At 60.4% G+C, this 18,759-nt stretch overlaps 2 protein-coding genes and 1 long non-coding RNA gene across 3 annotated transcripts; all 3 read left to right on the plus strand.

Moving 5' to 3' along the window:
* The first annotated feature begins 6,081 nt into the window (after window positions 1–6,081).
* PA2G4 (proliferation-associated 2G4) lies at window positions 6,082–10,462 on the plus strand. Its single transcript, XM_029072979.1, has 13 exons — window positions 6,082–6,262; window positions 7,091–7,219; window positions 7,311–7,416; window positions 7,564–7,633; window positions 7,750–7,842; window positions 8,004–8,067; window positions 8,234–8,312; window positions 8,432–8,510; window positions 8,610–8,743; window positions 8,849–8,943; window positions 9,042–9,169; window positions 9,301–9,354; window positions 9,470–10,462. The coding sequence occupies exons 1-13, from the start codon at window positions 6,175–6,177 to the stop codon at window positions 9,533–9,535; spliced, it is 1,185 nt and encodes a 394-aa protein (XP_028928812.1). The 5' UTR covers window positions 6,082–6,174; the 3' UTR covers window positions 9,536–10,462.
* A 3,496-nt stretch (window positions 10,463–13,958) lies between these two features.
* Window positions 13,959–14,744, plus strand: LOC114814580. The gene is made up of 3 exons (XR_003762339.2): window positions 13,959–14,094; window positions 14,325–14,347; window positions 14,467–14,744. It is a non-coding gene; the product is annotated as an uncharacterized LOC114814580 (long non-coding RNA).
* Window positions 14,745–15,602: 858 nt separating this feature from the next.
* ZC3H10 (zinc finger CCCH-type containing 10) lies at window positions 15,603–18,472 on the plus strand. The gene is made up of 2 exons (XM_029072978.2): window positions 15,603–15,691; window positions 17,022–18,472. The coding sequence occupies exon 2, from the start codon at window positions 17,054–17,056 to the stop codon at window positions 18,323–18,325; it is 1,272 nt and encodes a 423-aa protein (XP_028928811.1). The 5' UTR covers window positions 15,603–15,691; window positions 17,022–17,053; the 3' UTR covers window positions 18,326–18,472.
* The last annotated feature ends 287 nt before the right edge of the window (window positions 18,473–18,759 follow it).

The raw sequence follows: 18,759 nt of genomic DNA on the forward strand, positions 1-18,759 counted from the left end.
CAACCTTCCCCCTGCCCCCCTCTGCCCTCTCCCACTGTCAGGGAGGATGGGGCACGGGGAGAGCCTGGGACCCCAACCACCTGATTTCCCTTTGAGGGGGTGGGACGAGGGAGGCAGAGACCCTCCTCAGTCTGGTGGTCATGTGCGGGTGCTGAGACGGGGTGGCGGCCAAGTGATTGTTTGAACTCAGGACCGGAAGGGGACGGGTGGAGTGTTGGGAGTGCGACCCTCAAGAGCCCCTCCACTTTGGGACTCGGATTCCCCCCCTACTTGCTCCCCTCTCCCCCCGCCCCCCACTAGACCCCTGTGGCTGAAGGAGCCTGTGTTTATGGTTTTTTTACGTCTCAATAAATTGCTGAAGTTTACTATTTGCTGGGCTTCGGGCGGGCTGCGGCCCAGGGATTGGGGGCGGGGGTTGGAGCCCAGCCACCAGGGCAGGGGGCGGGGGCAATAGGGTTCACCTAACTCCACCCCGGGGCTGGGCACCCGCGACACCCGGGTCCCAGCCTCCGGGGAGCCCATGGAAGCGGCCCGACCTGCCTGGCCTGTCTGACCGGCTGCCGCGGGTGGGGGGGTGGGGGGCGGGCAGGGGGGAGGGAGGGAAAGAAAGGAGAGGCAGTTGGACGGACTCACAAGAGACCAACAGCCATCAACCCAGAGGCCTCCGCCCACCGTCTTGCCCTCTCCAAGGGACGTGTACGCACACACAGACACACACGTATGTCCCACCACGCTACAGTCCCGCCCTCTCCACGAGGTGTGTACACACACAAAAAAACACCCGCCATCTCAATGGGCTGTGTGTGCCCATGTACACCCCCCGCCCTCACCCCCCCGCCCAATACACACTCAGAAGCAGCGTGACTTAGTGGATAGAGCACAGGCCTAGGAGTCCGAAGGACCTGGGTTCTAATTCCAACTCTGCCACTTGTCTGCTGAGTGACCTTGGGCAAGTCACTTGACTTCTCTGGGCCTCAGTTCCCTCATCTGTAAAAATGGGGATTATGACTGTGAACACTATGCGCAGGGACTGTGTCCAACACCATTAGCCTGTCTCTACCTCAGTGCTTAGAACAGCACCTGACACATAGTAAGCACTTAACAAATACCACAATTATTATTACTATGTCCCACCACCTTGCCTTCTCGATAGGGCAGGTACACAAAAACGTCCTGCCATAACACTGTCCTGCTCCCTCCATGGGGTGTGTGTACGTGCGCACGCACGCACACACACACACACACACACACACACACAGAGTCTCTATGCTGGGCACTGGGGGAGGAAAAGGGGGCAGAGGCAGAATCTTGTCCCTGAGGGTGTTACCAGTCTAATGGGGAGAGATCTAGGGCTGGAGGCAGGGCAGAAGGAGGGCTGCCAGTGTGATGGAAAGAGTATGGACCTGACAGTCAGTGGACCTGGGTTCTAATTCCGCCTCCTCTGTATAACGTTGGCCAAGTCATCTAACTTCTCCATGGTTCAGTTTCCCCATCTGTAAAACGAGGAAAAAATAATTTTCTACCTTCCACTTATGAGCCTCATGTGGGACAGGGATTGTGTCCAACCTGATTATCTTGTACTTACCCCACTGCTTAATACAGAGTCTGACATGTAGTAAGAGCTTAACAATTATTACAAATACTATTAATAGAAATTGACATTCACTGAGCACCTATTTTTTGCTGAACACTGTATTAATAGCATTTACCGGACACCTATGTGTGCAGAGCATTGTACTAAGCACTTGAGAGAGTACAACAGAATGATAATTGTACCACTTGTTAAGCACTTTCTATGTCCCAAGCACTGTGCTAAGCATGGGGTAGATACTTAAGTACTTTGATACTCACCTCAGCCCCACAGCACTTCAATTCTAGAGCCTTAAGCTCTACTCTCTCCCCTATCTGTAATTTGTTTGTCTCCCCCTGTAGACTGTTAGTTCCCTGTGGGAAGGGATCTTCTCTCCTAACTCGAGGGCTCAGTACAGTGTTCGGTACAGAATAAGTGTTCTATAAATACCACTGACTGATTGATCCAATACAGTCTGATGAGGTAGAGTCCCTAGCCCACATTAGTAGCCCGGTACCTATGAAGAGGTAGTGTGGTCTAAGTGGAAGGAAACAGGGGACTGGGAGTCAGGAGACCTGGGTTCTAATCCCCAGTCTGCCACTTGCCTGCTATATAATAATAATGAAGGTATTTGTTAAGCGCTTACTACATGCCAAGCACTGTTCTAAGCACTGGGGGAGATACAAGGTAATCAGGTTGTCCCATGTAGGGCTGAGAGTCTTCATCCCCATTTTCCAGATGAGGTAACTCAGGCACAGAGAAGTTAAGTGACTTGCCCAGAGTCACACAGCTGACAAGTGGCAGAGACGGGATTAGAACCCACATCCTCTGACTCCCAAGCCCGGGCTCTTTCCACTGAGCCATGCTGCTTCAGTGACCCTGGGCAAGCCACTTAACTCTTGCTTTGCACACAATAAAGATTTTCTTTTTCAATGGTATTTGTTAAGCACTCACTATCTGCCAGGCACTGTCCTGAGCGCTAGGGTAGACACGCGATAAATAGGTTGGAAACAGTCCCTGACCCCCATAGTGTTCACAGTCTTAATCCCCTTTTAACAGACCAGGTAACTGAGGAACAGAGGAGCAAAGTGACTTGCCCAACATCACATGGCAGACGAGAGGCAAAGCTGGGGTAGATCCCAGGTCCTTCTGACCCCCAGGCCTGTGCTCTACCCACTAGGCCACATATACCGCTTCTCCACATAGCATTCAATAAATATCACTGATTGATTGAACTTTTCTGGGCTTCAGTTTGCCCATCTGTAAAATGGAAACTATCTGTTCTCCTTCCCTCCCCCTTAGACTGTGAGCTGCATGTGGGACAGAGATTCCGATTCATCTGACTATACTGAACCTACACCAGCGCCTAGTACAGTGTTTGGTACATAGGAAGTGCTTAACAAATATGATGATTATTATTGTTACTAAGTATACAGGAAATGAAGTAGATGGATGAATAGGTAGCTTATGTAGAAAAGAATAACCCCTAATCTTTATATTGCTATTTACATAAGGCCTGGGAGTCAGGAGACCTAGGTTCTAATTTCCTCTCTGCCACTTGCCTGTGGGGTGACCTTGGGCAAGTCACTCAACTGTGCCTCGGGTTCCTCATGTGTAAAATGGGGATTTAAATACCTTTCTCCCTTCCCCTTAGACTGTGAGTCCTATGAGGGACAGGGACTGTCTCTGATACGATTATCTTATATCTGCCCCAGCATTTATGACATCCCTGGCTCGTAGTAAGTGTTTGAAAATATAATTTATTGATTTTTCTGATTATTATTGATAAGGGTCAAGTTCCAAGGTGGAGGGGCAGCTTAAGTGAACATGTTCTTGTTCTCTCTCTTACTCTCTCTCCCTTCCTCCCTCAGAGGAGACAGGAAGCTAGGAGTGATAGTAAAAAGAAGACCCATCCCCAGGCTTCCCGGTAGAATACAGTTCCCTGAACATAGTAGGCACTCGGTAAATGATATCAATTCACTGATATTAGGCAAGGAAGGCTTCCTGGAGGAGGCCAGCCATGAGTATAAGTGTAAGCCATAGAGAAGCGGCGTGGCTCAGTGGAAAGAGCACGGGCTTTGGAGTCAGGGCTCATGAGTTCGAATCCCCGCTCTGCCACTTGTCGGCTGTGTGACTGTGGGCAAGTCACTTAACTTCTCTGTGCCTCAGTTCCCTCATCTGTAAAATGGGGATTAAGACTGTGAGCCCCACGTGGGACAACCTGATTCCCCTGTGTCTACCCCAGCGCTTAGAACAGTGCTCGGCACATAGTAAGCGCTTAACAAATACCAACATTATTATTATTATTATTAATGTAAGATTGCTACGGTCAGGGAACATGTCTACCAACTCTATTGTATTGTATTCTCTCAAGCACTCAGTACAGTGGTCTGCACACAGTAAGCGCTCAATAAATACGATTGACTGAGTGCAGCTTTGAGACAGAGGAGGAGGGCAATGACTCGGAGAACAGGAGCAGGAACCCCAGATTTAGACCGAGAAACCCGTGTGAAGAAGCAGCGTGGTCTAGTGGGAAAAGAAATATGGGCCTGAGAGTCAGAAGGTCATGGGTTCTAATTCTGGCTGTGTCATTTGTCTGCTGTATGACCTTGGGCAAGTCACTGCACTTCTCTGGGCCTCAGTTACCTCATCTGTAAAATAGGGATTGAGACCATGAGCCCAATGGGGGACAGAGACTGTCCAACCCAATTTGCTTCATAATTATGGTATTTCTTAAGCACTTTCTATATGCCAAGCACTGTTCTAAATGCTGGGGCAGATATAAGGTAATCAGGTTGTCCCAGGTGCGGCTCACAGTCTTAATCCCCATTTCACAGAAGAGGTAACTGAAGCACAGATAAATTAAGTGACTTGCCCAAGGTCACACAGCAGACAAGTGCGGAGCAGGATTAGAACTCTGACTCCCAAACCCGAGCTCTTGCCACTAGGTAATTTGCTTGTATCCACCCCAGCGCACGGCACAGCGGACACATAATAAGTGCTTAACAAATGCCAACATTATTAAGAACATGGGCCTGGAAGGCAGAGGACCTGGGTTCTAATCCCACTCCACTTGTCTATGTGACCTTGGGCACTTTACTTCTCTGTGCCTCATTTAGCTCATTGGTTAAATGGAGGATTAAGACTGTGAGCTCCACGTGGGACGCGGACTGTGTCCAACCTGATTACCTGGTAGTTAGCCCAGCGCTTAGTACACTGCCCGTCAGTCAGTCGATCGTATTTATTGAGGGCTTTCTGTGTGCAGAGCAGACTAAGCAGCAGGATGGCTCAGTGGAAAGAGCCCAGGCTTGAGTGACAGAGGTCATGGGTTCAAATCCTGGCTCTAGTGGGCTAGTCACTTCACTTCTCTGGGCCTCAGTTCCCTCCTCTGTAAAATGGGGATTAACTGTGAGTCTCACGTGGGACAACCTGATGACCCTATATCTACCCCAGTGCTTAGAACAGTGCTCTGCACATAGTAAGCGCTTAACAAATACCAACATTATCATTATTACGCGTTGGGGAGAGTACAATAGAATCATCTATCCGACCCATCCCCCGCCCACCACGAGCTTGGAGTCTAGGGGGGGAGAAGAGCAAAGCCTTAATACCGTTTTAAAACAGAAAAGGGGACAGGAGCCGTGTCCAACCTGATGAACTGGCACCTAGCCCAGCTCGGAGAATGCAGTAGGCGCTCAACAAATAGCATTATTCACTCTTTCGATGGTATTTATCGGGCGCTTGCTGTGTGCAGAGCACTGTACTGAGCGCTGGGGAGAGGACGGTATAACAGGGGAAGCAGCGTGGCTCAGTGGAAAGAGTCTGGGCTTGGGAGTCAGAGGTCATGGGTTCGACTCCCGGCTCTGCCGCTTGTCAGCTGGGTGACCGCGGGCAAGTCACTTCACTGGGCCTCAGTTACCTCGTCTGTAAAATGGGGATTAAGGCTGTGAGCCTCACGGGGGACCACCTGATGACCCTATATCTATCCCAGCGCTTAGAACAGTGCTCTGCACAGAGTAAGCGCTTACCAAATACCAACATTATTAAGAGAGGGGCGGATGCACGACCGGCTGGCTTTTGTCCCCGCTGCCTCCCTTCTCTGGCCCCGTGAGGTCCCTCCCCATCCGGGTGCGGGCCGCGACGCCTTCTGGGAATTGTAGTTTCCCCCCCCCCCCTCCCCCTACGAGCGGCCCCGACCGTCCTGGCCTCCCCGGCTGTTCTCCGCGGGCGAGCGCCTCTCTGTCGGAGGACTGACCGTTCCCGTCGGGCACCGCGCGGAGGGGGGAGAGAGCGGCGGGGGGCCGGGCCCGGGGCATGCCGGGATTCGTAGTCCTGGCGCCGAGGGGCGGCGCTGGGGGGGGCGGAGGGCGGGACTCGCCGCCCCAGGGTGCACCGCGCCCCGCTCGCCGCGCGCGCTCCGCCTCGCTCGTCCTCTCCCCCTCTCGCTCGGTGCCTCCTCCCTCCCTGTGTCTCTGTGTCTGTGTCCCTCCCTCCCTCCCTCCTTGCCTGCCTGCCTGCCTGCCTGCCTGCCTGCCTGCCTGCCGGCCTCCGGTGCCCCTCGCGCTCTCGCTCTCCCTCTCGGACCGTGCGGCTCCGGCGGCAAGATGTCGGGCGAGGACGAGCAGCAGGAGCAGACCATCGCCGAGGACCTGGTGGTGACCAAGTACAAGATGGGGGGCGACATCGCCAACCGTGAGTGCCGCCGGGGGGCGGGGGGGGAGGGGGGCGTTGGGGGCGTTGGGGTCGGGTCGGTCCCGGGAGGGCGGGTCGGGTCGGGTCGGGCCGGACCGGGCCGGGCACGTGTCTCCCGGGCCCCACGCGGACGGGCGGCCCCGGCCCGGCCCCCCGCCTCCCCACGTGGTTGGGCGCCGGGCCCCGGCCGGTCCCGCCGGCGAGGAGCGCGCACGGCAGGAGCAGCGGCGGCCTCGGGGAGGCACAAGGTCAGGGGTTCGAATCCCGCTCCCGCCGGGCTCCCTCCTGGGCCTCGGTTCCCTCGCCTGGAAAATGGGGATGGACGCTGTGCGCCCCGGCCGGGTTGTCCAACCCATTATCCGGCGCTTAGGACAGTGCCAGGCACTTAGGAAGGGCTTAACAGCTACCACAGTTAGCAGTTAGCGAGGGTTCGGCACAGGGGTCCGCACCCAGTAAGCTCTCAATAAAAAGAGGGTGAGTGAATGAAAGGGGAGAGGGGGGGACCTGCCGCCCCGGCTGGGGGAAGGGGGTTGGTGCCGGTGCCGCCGCCCCCTCCTCGGGCCCCGGGCGGGGATGATTAACGAGGCCTCGGCCCCGCCAGACGCCAACCTGTCGGCCGGCTGCCCCAAGCCGACGCCTGACAATCCCTCCCAGGCCGCCCGACTGGTCCGGGCGGGACCCCGGATGAACGCCGAGGGTCCGGGGCAGGGCCGGGGGCTGGTGTTCCCCGGCCCCCACCCTCCCGATGGCAGGGGAAGGGGCGCCACCCGTCGAGGGGGCCGACACGGGAACCGGCGGCCCACCCTCTTCCTCCTCTTCTCACCTTAGGGGTCCTCCGCACCGTGGTGGAAGCCGCCAGCTCGGACGTGTCGGTCCTCAGCCTGTGCGAGAAGGGGGACGCCATGATCATGGAGGAGACCGGCAAGATCTTCAAGAAGGAGAAGGAGATGAAGAAAGGTAGGGGCCGGCGGGCCGGCGGGCCGGGGGTCGTCGGGGGCCCGGGCCGGTCCGGTCCGACGGCTGACTGACGGTGCGGCGCTCTCCGCAGGCATTGCCTTCCCCACCAGCATCTCGGTCAATAACTGCGTGTGCCACTTCTCCCCGCTCAAGAGCGACCAGGATTACATCCTCAAGCAGGGCGACTTGGTCAAAATGTAAGGGTCCCCGCCGCCTGCCGGTCCCCCCCTTCCAGCCCCCACGGTCCTCCCGTCCGTCTTTCCGTCCGTCCAACTCCCCCTCCCCCCCCCGGCCCGGGCTCCGGGTCGCCGTCCCTCACGTGCCGTTTCGTTCGTGTCTGCCAGCGACCTGGGTGTCCACGTGGACGGTTTCATCGCCAACGTAGCGCACAGTTTCGTGGTGGACGCTGCCAAGGTGGGTACCAGGCTCCTGCTCCACACGTCGCCTCGCCCCGGGGGGGGGAGGCGGGGGACAGCTGCCCGTTTCCGTCCGTCGGGGCGAAGGGGCTCACGGATCCTCCCCGCCCACAGGGGACCCCGGTGACGGGGCGCAAGGCAGACGTCATCAAGGCAGCTCACCTGTGTGCCGAAGCGGCCCTGCGCCTAGTGAAGCCCGGAAACCAGGTGAGGTGGTGGGGGTGGTTGGGTCCGTGAGGGGAGAGGTCGTGCCCGGCTTTGCCGAAGGGCCGAGTCCGCACTGGACCCCGACGCTGACCCCTCCTGCTGTCCTCCCGACCTCCCCCACTCTGACCCTTGACCGCCCAACTCTGACCATGTGCCCTCAGAACTCACAAGTCACGGATGCCTGGAACCGGGTTGCACACTCGTTCAACTGCACGCCAATAGAAGGTGAGGGGAGCGGGGCCCGATCTGGGGCGTGCTTGCGCATGCTCATTTCTCCTCGGTGAGGTCCCGGGCTTCCGCCCCGCGCTTGCTCCCCTCCCTTTGACAAGTTTCCCCCAGGCTCTTCCAAACTGGACCCAAGCGATTCCCATTCCCCTCTCTTCTTCCCCAGGGATGCTCTCCCACCAGCTGAAGCAACACGTCATCGACGGCGAGAAAACCATCATTCAGAACCCCACAGACCAGCAGAAGTAGGTGACTGCCCCACCCCTCCTCCCCGACGCCCTGCAGCTCTTCTTTCCTGTGGGCAGAACGTGGAGGTGGGGAGCCGGGGTTTCTGCTCATTGCACTCAGTCCGGTTCTCCCCCAGGAAGGACCACGAAAAAGCGGAGTTCGAGGTGCACGAAGTCTACGCTGTGGATGTGCTGGTCAGCTCTGGGGAGGGCAAGGTGAGTGCAGCCACGGGGAAGGGGGTGGGGGTGGTAGAGCAAAGCAGGCTCGGGGTGGCATTTCTCGTGGGGCTCCGGATGACAGTTGCCCCTTGCCAGGCCAAGGACGCGGGCCAGAGAACCACCATCTACAAGCGGGATCCCTCCAAGCAGTACGGCTTGAAGATGAAAACCTCCCGCGCCTTCTTCAGTGAGGTGGAGAGGCGCTTCGACGCCATGCCGTTCACTCTCAGGTACCCGCCCGCTGGGCCGGGCACGAAGGTGTCCGGGACGGGGTGTGGGGAAAAGGACCGGGCCTGACTCTTATGGATGTGTCATCCGCCCTCTCTCCTCCACAGGGCTTTTGAGGACGAGAAGAAAGCCCGAATGGGCGTGGTGGAGTGCACCAAGCACGAGCTGCTGCAGCCCTTCAACGTGCTCTACGAGAAGGAAGGTGAGTGGTGGCAGCGGGCCGTCGAGGCGAGGGCTGGTGGTCACCGCGCGGTAGCCCCCATGCGGGAGCCGCGTCCTGATTTGCGCGGGCTCCGGCAGGCGAGTTTGTAGCCCAGTTCAAGTTCACGGTGCTGCTGATGCCCAACGGCCCCATGCGGATAACCTGTGGTCCCTTCGAGCCCGAGCTGTACAAGTCCGAGCTGGAGGTGCAGGACGCCGAGCTCAAGGTCAGCGACGGCGGCGGCGGGAGCCCGGGATCCGGGATGGGGGTGTGGGCAGCGGAGACCCCGCGGGGCGCCGGCGCCGCCCCTCCTCCGAGTCTCTCACCGTCTCTCGCTTGCTGCCTCCCCCTGCTCAGGCCCTGCTCCAGAGTTCAGCCAGCCGGAAGACTCAGAAAAAGAAAAAAAAGAAGGTGAGGTGGAGCCCTCGGTGCGTGGGGAGGGGAGGGTGGCCCGCCGCCCCGAGTCCCCGACTCCCCGTGTCCCCGGACCCTCACCCTCTCCGCCCCCGCTCCCTCTGCACCGCAGGCCTCCAAGACAGCAGAGAATGCCACCACCGGGGACACGGCGGAGGACAACCAAGCCGGGGACTGAGCCGGCTCCCGCTCCCGCTGCCTCGTCCCCCCGACGCGCCCCGGCCCGGCTGCACCGCGGGGACTCCCGGCCGCCGCCGCCGCCGCCAGCCACCGCAGACTATTCCACACAAAAATGAAATAATAAAATCAGGAGTCCAAACCCGTCTTGAAGGCCCTCTTTCTAACCGTTTTTCTACTGCTCTGCTTCAAGGTCAGCAGCCCGTCTGTGCGCCAGGAGGGGCGGGGTGGGGCGGGGCGGCCCCCCGCCCGCCTCCCTCCTCCCGCAGATGCTGGTTTTTATAATTTTCCCATCGGGAGCCGGGGTCCCCGGCCCGCCCCCCGCCTGGATGCCGTCCTGGGTTCCGGTCCTCGTTTTTAACTCCCCGCCACTTTGCACACCACCGGGATGGCCCTTGTCCTTCACTGTCTCGGAGCTGCAAAGCAGTACCCAGGCTGGGCCCCGGTTGGCCCCTCGCGCCCCCGGGCCCCTCCCCCTCCCCCCTTGCGGCTCCACGGTCCGTCGTGCGGCGTGGTGGCGGTGGCAGGCGGGCGGGAGCTGGGGCCGGCCCGTCGGACTGTACAGACGCGCCACACGGGCCCCCTCTCCGGGGGTCCGACATCACGTCAATGAAAGGAATTGGGTTTTGCCGCCGACTCCCTGACGTGCCCTTTGTCAAACTGATCCGGCCGGGCAGGCCGCTGGACGGGGAGGGACTGGGCCGGAGGCCGCTGGACCCACACGGCCGGGCGCGCGGGTTTCATCGCGGGAACTGACGTGTATCTCCGGTCGACAGCCTGTTGGAACCCGACCGCGCGCACACGCACATGCACACTCAGACTGACCCTCGCAGGCGGATTCGACGGGCTGGCTCACATACACGCATACGCACGTCACCAAAAGATGTTCTGTAATTTTTTTCCAAATAAAACTGACAAGTGACACTTGTGTGGCGTATGGGCTGGAGTGTCTCGGGGACGAGGTCAGGGAGCAGGGGCTTTGGGGTGGCTCCTGCCCGGCAGGGGGAGGGGTGGGAGCTGAGACCTCTCTCCCTTTGACCAGTGGTCAGGGACCCCCGTCGGGTCAAGAAGTGATTGCATTTTCTGAGTGTCCACCGGCAGAGCAGTGTGGACTAGGGGAACGAGCCTGGGCCTCAGAGCCAGAGGACCTGAGTTCTAATCCCAGCTCGGCTACTTGCCTGGTCTGCGACCTTGATGAAGCCGCTTGGGTTCCGGGTCTCGGGTTCCTCATCTTAAAATGGGGATTTCAATACCTGTTACCCTTCCTCTTTAGGTTGTGAGCCTGATGAGGAATACAGGGCCCGTGTCTGTCCTAGTTACCCTGTATCTACTCCGGTGTTTAGTACAATGCTTGGCATAGAGTAAGTGTTTAACCATCAACTATTATTCCTATTAATCTCTGTCTCCCCCTCCAGACTGTAAGCTCCTTATGGGTGGGGAATGTGTTGTACTCTCCCAAACACTTAGTCCAGTTCTCTGCACATAGTAAGCGCCCAATAGATATGATTAACTGATGCCACTCTTCTTATAAGGTGTTACGAACTATCTTGGGAAGATGCCAGAACAACCAGTGACTTCATTTCCCGTCCAAAAGGAGTTTCTTAATGTCGGGGAGTTGACAGGCGGGAATTTGCGCTGGGGTTACTGGGTACCTTGGCCAGGCTCAAAGAACCTGCCTCCTGTCATGTCTCTTCTAGTAGAGGCAGATTCATCCTCTTGCCTGTTCGGGACTTGGGTGTTCTCGTGATATTTACCCAGTGCTATGTATGTGCCAACCAGTGAACTAAGCACTGGGGTAGATACAAGACAATCAAGTCATATGCAGTTCCTGCCCCACGTCGCACTCCTGGCGAAGGAGGCGGAACAAGTATTTGACACCTCCATTTTGCAGATGAGGAAACTGAGGCACAGAAGTGATGTGACTTGGCCAGGGTCACCCAGCAGGCAGTTGGCAGAGCTGGGATTAAAACCCTTGTCCTCTGACTCCCAGGCCCCTGCTCTTTCCACTAGGCCACGTTGCCCCTCCTGAGAGCTCTGAGATCTTGACTGAGCTTAGGTGGGGATACTCAATCGATCGTATTTACGAAGCACTTACTGTGTGCACAGCACTGTACTAAGTGCTTGGGAGAGTACAATAAAACGGGCCTATTCCCTGCCCACAACAAGCTTACAGTCTAATTTACAGATAGGTATGGAAGTGCTGTGGGGCTAAAGGGAGTAAGCGCTCAATCAATACGATCGAACAAATGAATGAATAAAGGGAGTGGGGGAAAAACTATTTATTTGAATGTCTATCTTCCCCTGTGGCCTGTCCACTCCTCGTGGGCAGGGAACGTGTCTACCACCTCTACTGTATTATACTCTCCCTAGTGGTAAGTACAGTGTTGGGCACAGTGGGTGCTCAATAAATACACTGATTGATTAACCTGCTTATTCTCATCTTCCCACCCTGTTTCTACTCCTACAGCCAATTCAGCCCTAAAGCTTCACTGAAGTACTCGAGTCCTCCTCTGCAGACTCCCCACTTCCAACCCCAAAGCACTTATTCATTCAATAGTATTGATTGAGAGCTTACGATGTGCAAAGCACTGTATTAAGCGCTTGGAAGGTATAATTCGGCAACAGATAGAGACCATTCCCTCCCAATAAGGGGCTCACAGTCTAAGCCCATGTCCAGAACTTTAAATACTGTTGCTTCCCCCTTCCTGTAACTGCCCTGCACAGAAGCAGCTAATTGATCGATTGATTTTAACGTCTGCTTTTCGCCCCGGACCCTAGACTGTAAGATCCTTGTCTATTGTACTCTCTCAAGCGTTTACTACGTGGCACTGCATGGAGCAAATCATCAATAAACACTGCCGATTGACTAGGGAAGCAGCATCGGAGCAAATAATAAACACAACCGATCGAGTAGGGAGGCAGCATGGTGTGGTGGATAGAGCATGGGCCCGGGTCTCGGGTCATGAGTTCTAATCCCACCGCTGCCACTTGTCTGCTGCTGTGTGACCTTGGGCAAATCACTCCACTGCTCTGTGCCTCAGTGACACAGAGAAGCAGCGTGGCTCAGTGGAAAGAGCACGGGCTTTGGAGTCAGGGCTCATGAGTTCGAATCCCCGCTCTGCCACTTGTCGGCTGTGTGACTGTGGGCAAGTCACTTAACTTCTCCGTGCCTCAGTTCCCTCATCTGTAAAATGGGGATTAAGACTGTGAGCCCCACGTGGGACAACCTGATTCCCCTATGTCTACCCCAGCGCTTAGAACAGTGCTCGGCACATAGTAAGCGCTTAACAAATACCAACAGTGACCTCCTCTGCGAAGCATCGTGGCTCAGTGGAAAGAGCTCGGGCTTGGGAGTCAGAGGTCAGGGGTTCGAATCTCGGCTCTGCCGCTTGTCAGCTGGGTGACTGTGGGCCAGTCACTTCACTTCTTCGGGCCTCAGTTCCCTCATCTGGAAAATGGGGATGAAGACTGGGAGGCTCACGTGGGACAACCTGATGACCCTGTATCTCCCCCAGCGCTTAGAACAGCGCTCTGCACATAGTAACCGCTTAACAAATACCAACATAATAACAATAATAAATACCAACATTATTATTATAGTAAGCGCTTAACAAATACCAACATTCTTATGATTAAAATGGGGATTGAGACTGTGAGCCCCACTTGGGACAGGGGTTATGGCCAACCCAGTTTGCTTGCATCCACCCCAGTGCTTAGTACAGTGTCTGACACGTCGTAAGGGCTTAACAAATGCCGTGATTATTAATTTATATGATTATAAGGGGCCTGGGGAGGGCTCTCCGTCGTCCAGCCTCACCTCATGGTGCAGGTCTGCCACTGCTCAGGGGAAGGTGTCGGGGGCAAAGAAACGACGGCAACGAGGGGATTGAGTCAGACTCGAAGGAAAAGCTGAATGAGGGAGGGAGGGAGGGAGGGAGGGAAAGAGGGCGGGCACCCAAACATCTGTCGGCGGGCCCCCCACCGCCCATCTGGAATGTCAGCCAGGTCCGCACGCGGCAAAATGGCGGGGCCTCGGCGAGGAGACTACAACTCCCATGAGGCCCCGGGAGTGAGGGCGGAAGTAACCTTGTCCTAGACCACCTCCCCCCCCCAGGTGACCGTTGGTCCCGTTGGAAATCGGTCAGGCTGTCTTCCTGAACGTCTCGGCCGCCCCTCGCCTAACGTTTGGCGAACGGAACCGGCATGGCATACACGGACACCCATGTGTCTGTTTCCCGTCCCCATTCCCAGGACAGTCCTGGCGGCCGGTCGCCTCTAGGGCGTCACTTGGCCACTGCGCATGTCCCAAAGCGAAGGCCGCGGCGCTGCCCCCCCCCCGGCCTCCTGCAGGACCGGATGTGACGACACAGACCTCGTTGTTAAATAACAGCGGGCGCGCGGGGCGCTTTCTCTCGCGGCTTTAGCGCCATCTTGTCAGGTCAGTGCTGGGCGCCCGTCACCCTCGGCGGGTCTGGCCTTCCCGGCGGCCGATCTCCATCCCTGCGCTAACCTCTTTCCGATCTTTTTCTTTCCAGGGCCCGTCCCGCCATGAGAGCTAAGGTACAGGGGAGAGGGCCGCGGCCTGGGGTTGGCGGGGGAGGAGGGAGGAGGGGCCGGGCTGCTCGCATTAGGTCCCTGTGGCCTGTGAGGGCGAGGGGGGCGGGCCCGGGAGTCGGAGGTTCTCGTCGCTTGGGATCACGGGAGGAATGGATGCCCCTTTCCCGGCATCCTCTGCTTCATGCCCCCCTGACCATTGTCTTTCCTTCTGTCCCGGCGCCCTTTGACCTCAGTGGAGAAAGAAGCGAATGCGCAGGTGCGTCAGGCCCCGGGGGCCTCGTCTGGCCGGGGTGGGCGCCGAGGGGAGGAACCGGGGTCGGGAGTGGCGGGGCTCCAACCCCCCGTCACCACCGACCGTGCTGCCGTCCGCTCCAGGCTGAAGCGCAAGCGGAGAAAGATGAGGCAGAGGTCGAAGTAAACGCCGCCGGACCCCACCGGAGCAAGATGGGGAGCCGGAGCGGGACCTCGCCGCCGGGCAACCGGCTGGATCCTCCCGGCTCCGTCCGAACGGGGCTCGGGCCACCGGACCCCCCCCCCGCCTCGTAACATCGCTCCTCGGGCTCGCCACTCTGGACTGCCATCGTCTCCGCCTTCCCCCGAGGCGACTGTAGCGCGGGAACAATAAATCGTTGGCACCGCGGTGCGAAATTCCAGCAACTCGTGTGTTTGGTGTGTGCGGCGCCGTGGGGGTGGGAGGGTGGCGGCGGGACCGGGATCGATGGGCGGCCCTACGGCGGACAGAAAAAAAGAACCTGCCTGAGGAACGGGACCTCACACGCCCCGTAAACCCCGTTCCCCGGCGGCGGCGGACTACCGTAGCGGTGTACGGATACGGTGGTACCCGGCCGGTCCCGTTGCTACGGCGACCGGCATTGAAGTTCCGGTGTTGTCCCTTCCGGGGACCGGTTGTCGGCCAATCACCGCAGCGGGCGGGAGGCGGGGGTGGGGCGTTAGATGTAGTTCCGAGGCTAGCGGAGGCCGGACGGTTTTCCGGCGGAAACGGAAGCCGGGCCGGGGGCGGGGGGGCTGCTGTCTTTGTCGGTCCCGAGGAGCCGGCGAGGAACCGGCGGCGGCAGGTGAGGGATGGGGCGGGCGGGCACCGGGGCTGGCACTGCCTCCTCCTCCTCCTCCTCCTCCTCGCCCGGCTTCGCCGCAACCGGCTCCTTCCCGTGAGGCCGGTGGAGGCGGGGCGTCTCGGCCCCTCTGATCCCTCCGGCCCCGAGCATCCCATCTCGCATCCCCCGCCTTGGAAACGGGGAGCATCTCCCCCTTTCCCTCCTCTTATCTCCTCCTCGTCTCTGCGGGGCCTCCCTCCGCGTCGAGTTGCAAAGGAGGGACACCCCACCCCACCCCCGGTCCTGCCTCTGGTGGGAACCAACGCCTAAAGTCGCTCCCCCTTCGGCCTGCCCTCCTCTCTTAACTTCCCCCCGGCAGGGAAGCGGAGGTCAGCCGGGCCCGGGTCAGCGCGTCGTGGCGGCGGCGGCGGCGGCAGCATCGGGGTCCGGTCGGTCCTGCGCCGCCCCGCTCGGGCCCCCGGGGCCGTGATGCGGAGGCCCAGCCCGGAGGCAGCTCCGGCCTCTTCCTGAACCGTGCCAACCTGGTGAGTGCGCCGCCCGGGGCACCAATGCCTCCCACCCACCCTGACTTCCCTTCGATAATTTCTATTTTACTAAGCGTTTACTGTGTGCAGAGCACTGTCCTCAGCGCTTTATTACAACAGCAGATGCAGTACTCCCAGCACCCTGGCGTAGTGACCGGGGAGTCAAAAGGTCACGGGTTCTAATAATAATAATAACGTTGGTATTTGTTAAGCGCTTACTATGTGCAGAACACTGTTCTAAGCGCTGGGGGAGATACAGGTCATCAGGTTGTCCCACGGGAGGCTCACGGTTAATCCCCATTTTACAGATGAGGTCACGGAGGCACAGAGAAGTCAAGTGACTCGCCCACAGTCACCCTGCTGACAAGTGGCAGAGCCGGGATTCGAACTCACGACCTCTGACTCCTAAACCCGGGCTCTTTCCACTGAGCCACGCTGCTTCTCATCCCAGCTCCGCCACTTGTCCGCTCCGTGACCCTGGGCGAGGGCCTCAGTTCCCTCATCTGCAAAATGGGGATTGAGACCGTGAGCCCCAGGTGGGACAAGGGACTGGGTCCCACCCCATTTGCCTGCGTCCACCCCGGCGCTTGGTAGAGTGCCCGGCACGTAGTCAGCGCTTGGGAAGTACCGTAGGCATGATTAGTGCTGTGATCACTACACCGCGGCCGTACTTCAGTTGGCAGTGGAGAGTGGTGGACATCAGGCTGAGCCTGACCCGAAGCCAGGCCGTCCACTTGGCCGCAGGGGTCCGTCCAGGCGCCCCCCCCCCCCCCCCCCCAGGATTTCATCCCGAAGTTGGGCTGCGGGTCCCGGGGCATCAGTAGGAGAGGAAGCGTGGAGCGGTTCTGCTACGCAGGGGACGGGCGGCCGGGACCCCGTGCATTTCAGCTCTATAAATACAACCGGGCGGGATGAGGCTGGCCACCGGGTCGAGGCTCCTGGGAATGGCTCTGGCCAGGGGGCACCGATCTGACCGCCACCAGAGGCCGGTGGATGGCGGGCGACGGCGGGAGGCTAGAGCAGCGCTGGGGCGAAGGAGCCAGGCGTCCTGGTGGACCCCCCCACGCGCCCCCGCCCAGGGCTCCCTGCCACCGGGCCCTCGTGCCGGCTTTGGTTTCACTCGGGAACTTTAATGAGGTCAGAGCTGCCGGGCACCGGGTGGAAATCCAACTCCTGGGCGGGGGGGGGGGGGGTGGGTCCCTTCTCCCCCGCACCCCCCCCCCCGACCACACGCACCCCCGCGCCCGGCAGTCTGGAGGCCTCGCCGCGGCCCCCCGCGCCCCCACCCGGCCCGCCCCACGGCCCCCTCCCCCGGTCTCCTCTCTCCTAGCGGCCGCCCGAGGCGCGGCAGAGGCAGCCGGGATGCCCGACCGGGACGGGCACGCCAACGGGAGCGGCAGCGGCGGCGAGGAGGCCGGGGCGGCGGGCGGGGGCGGGGCGGCCGCCGGGAGCCCGCCGGACGCCATCTGCCGGGACTTCCTGCGCAACGTGTGCAAGCGGGGCCGGCGCTGCCGCTACCGGCACCCGGCCATGAGCGAGGTGAGCAACCTGGGCGTCAGCAAGAACGAGTTCATCTTCTGCCACGACTTCCAGAACAAGGAGTGCGGCCGCCTCAACTGCCGCTTCATCCACGGCTCCAAGGAGGACGAGGACGGCTACAAGAAGACGGGCCAGCTGCCCCCGCGGCTGCGGCAGAAGGTGGCGGCGGGCCTGGGGCTGTCGCCCGCGGACCTGCCCGACGGCAAGGAGGAGGTGCCCATCTGCCGCGACTTCCTCAAGGGCGACTGCCAGCGCGGGGGCAAGTGCCGCTTCCGCCACCTGCAGCGCGACTACGAGGTCGAGGGCCCCGGGCGGGGCCCCGGGCGCGAGGCGGGCCCGCCGCTGGCCGCCGCCGCCCCCCGCCGCTACGACCCCTACGACCCCTACGAGCCCGAGCGGGGCGGCGACGAGGCCGAGCCCGGGCCCAAGCGGCGCCGGGCCGGGGGCCCCCCGCTGCCCCCCGAGGCTCCCCTGGAGCTGGGGCTGATGGTCCCGCGGGGCGGGGGCGTGGAGCTGCGCCTGCTGGAGGAGGAGAACGCCCTGCTGCGCAAGCGCGTGGAGGAGCTGAAGAAGCAGGTGAGCAACCTGCTGGCCACCAACGAGGTGCTGCTGGAGCAGAACGCCCAGTTCCGCAACCAGGCCAAGGTGCTGACCCTGGGCTCGGCCGCCCCGCCCGCCGACCAGCCGCTGGCCCCGCCCGCCGGCTCCGTGCCCAGCTACAGCCACGGCATCGCCCAGACCCACACCACGCTCAGCACCCAGGCCCTGCCGCCGCGGCCCGGGGCCCAGCAGGAGCTGGTGGCCCCCGGGGCCGGCGCCCCCGCCGCCCCGCCCGCCCCCGCCGCCCCGCCCGCCGCGCCCCCGCCCCACCTCAACCCCGAGATCGCCCCGCTGTCGGCCGCGCTGGCCCAGACCATCGCCCAGGGCATGGCGCCGCCCCCCGTGTCCATGGCGCCCGTGGCCGTGTCGGTAGCCCCCGTGGCCGTGTCCATGGCGCAGCCGCTGGCGGGCATCACCATGAGCCACGCCACCACGCCCATGGTCACCTACCCCATCGCCTCCCAGAGCATGCGCATCACCGCCATGCCGCACTGACCGCCCGCCCCGCCCCCTCCTCCCTTCCCCCACCCGGGTGCGGGCCAGGACGCTGCTGGGTGGGAGGGGGTTGCGGGGAGGGGGCAGCTGCGGCCCCCCCCCCCCCTTTTCCAAAGAAATAAAGACAATTATTTTTAACTAACGAGGCGGCTGGCTGGGAGCGCTGCCTTCTCCCCGCCCGCCCGCCCGCCCGCTCTATAAATAGCCCGGCCCGGGTGCCAGGCCCCCAGCCCTAACCGGAGGGTCTCTTGGGGACAGTCCGGGTGTGTGTGTGGGGTTTCTCCCAACTGTGCCAACGCCGGGTCCCGGATGGGGTGACGGACAAGGAGGCTTCGTGGTCTTGGTGTCTGTCACCTCAGAGCAGCTGCTGCCCCCGGTCGTTCCCGGCCGCGAGCCACCCCCTCCCCACCAACACCACTCTCCCCCACCCGGTG

The sequence above is a fragment of the Ornithorhynchus anatinus genome, chromosome 10, assembly GCF_004115215.2.
Source record: "Ornithorhynchus anatinus isolate Pmale09 chromosome 10, mOrnAna1.pri.v4, whole genome shotgun sequence".
Lineage (NCBI taxonomy): Eukaryota > Metazoa > Chordata > Mammalia > Monotremata > Ornithorhynchidae > Ornithorhynchus > Ornithorhynchus anatinus.

Bases quoted from the DNA above. Each gene is read 5' to 3' on its own strand.
- ZC3H10 (XM_029072978.2), top strand. From the start codon at position 17,054: ATGCCCGACCGGGACGGGCACGCCAACGGGAGCGGCAGCGGCGGCGAG.
- PA2G4 (XM_029072979.1), top strand. From the start codon at position 6,175: ATGTCGGGCGAGGACGAGCAGCAGGAGCAGACCATCGCCGAGGACCTG. The intron at 7,220-7,310 runs GTAGGGGCCGGC...CGCTCTCCGCAG, and splicing joins GGAGAAGGAGATGAAGAAAG to GCATTGCCTTCCCCACCAGC. The intron at 7,843-8,003 runs GTGAGGTGGTGG...ATGTGCCCTCAG, and splicing joins TAGTGAAGCCCGGAAACCAG to AACTCACAAGTCACGGATGC.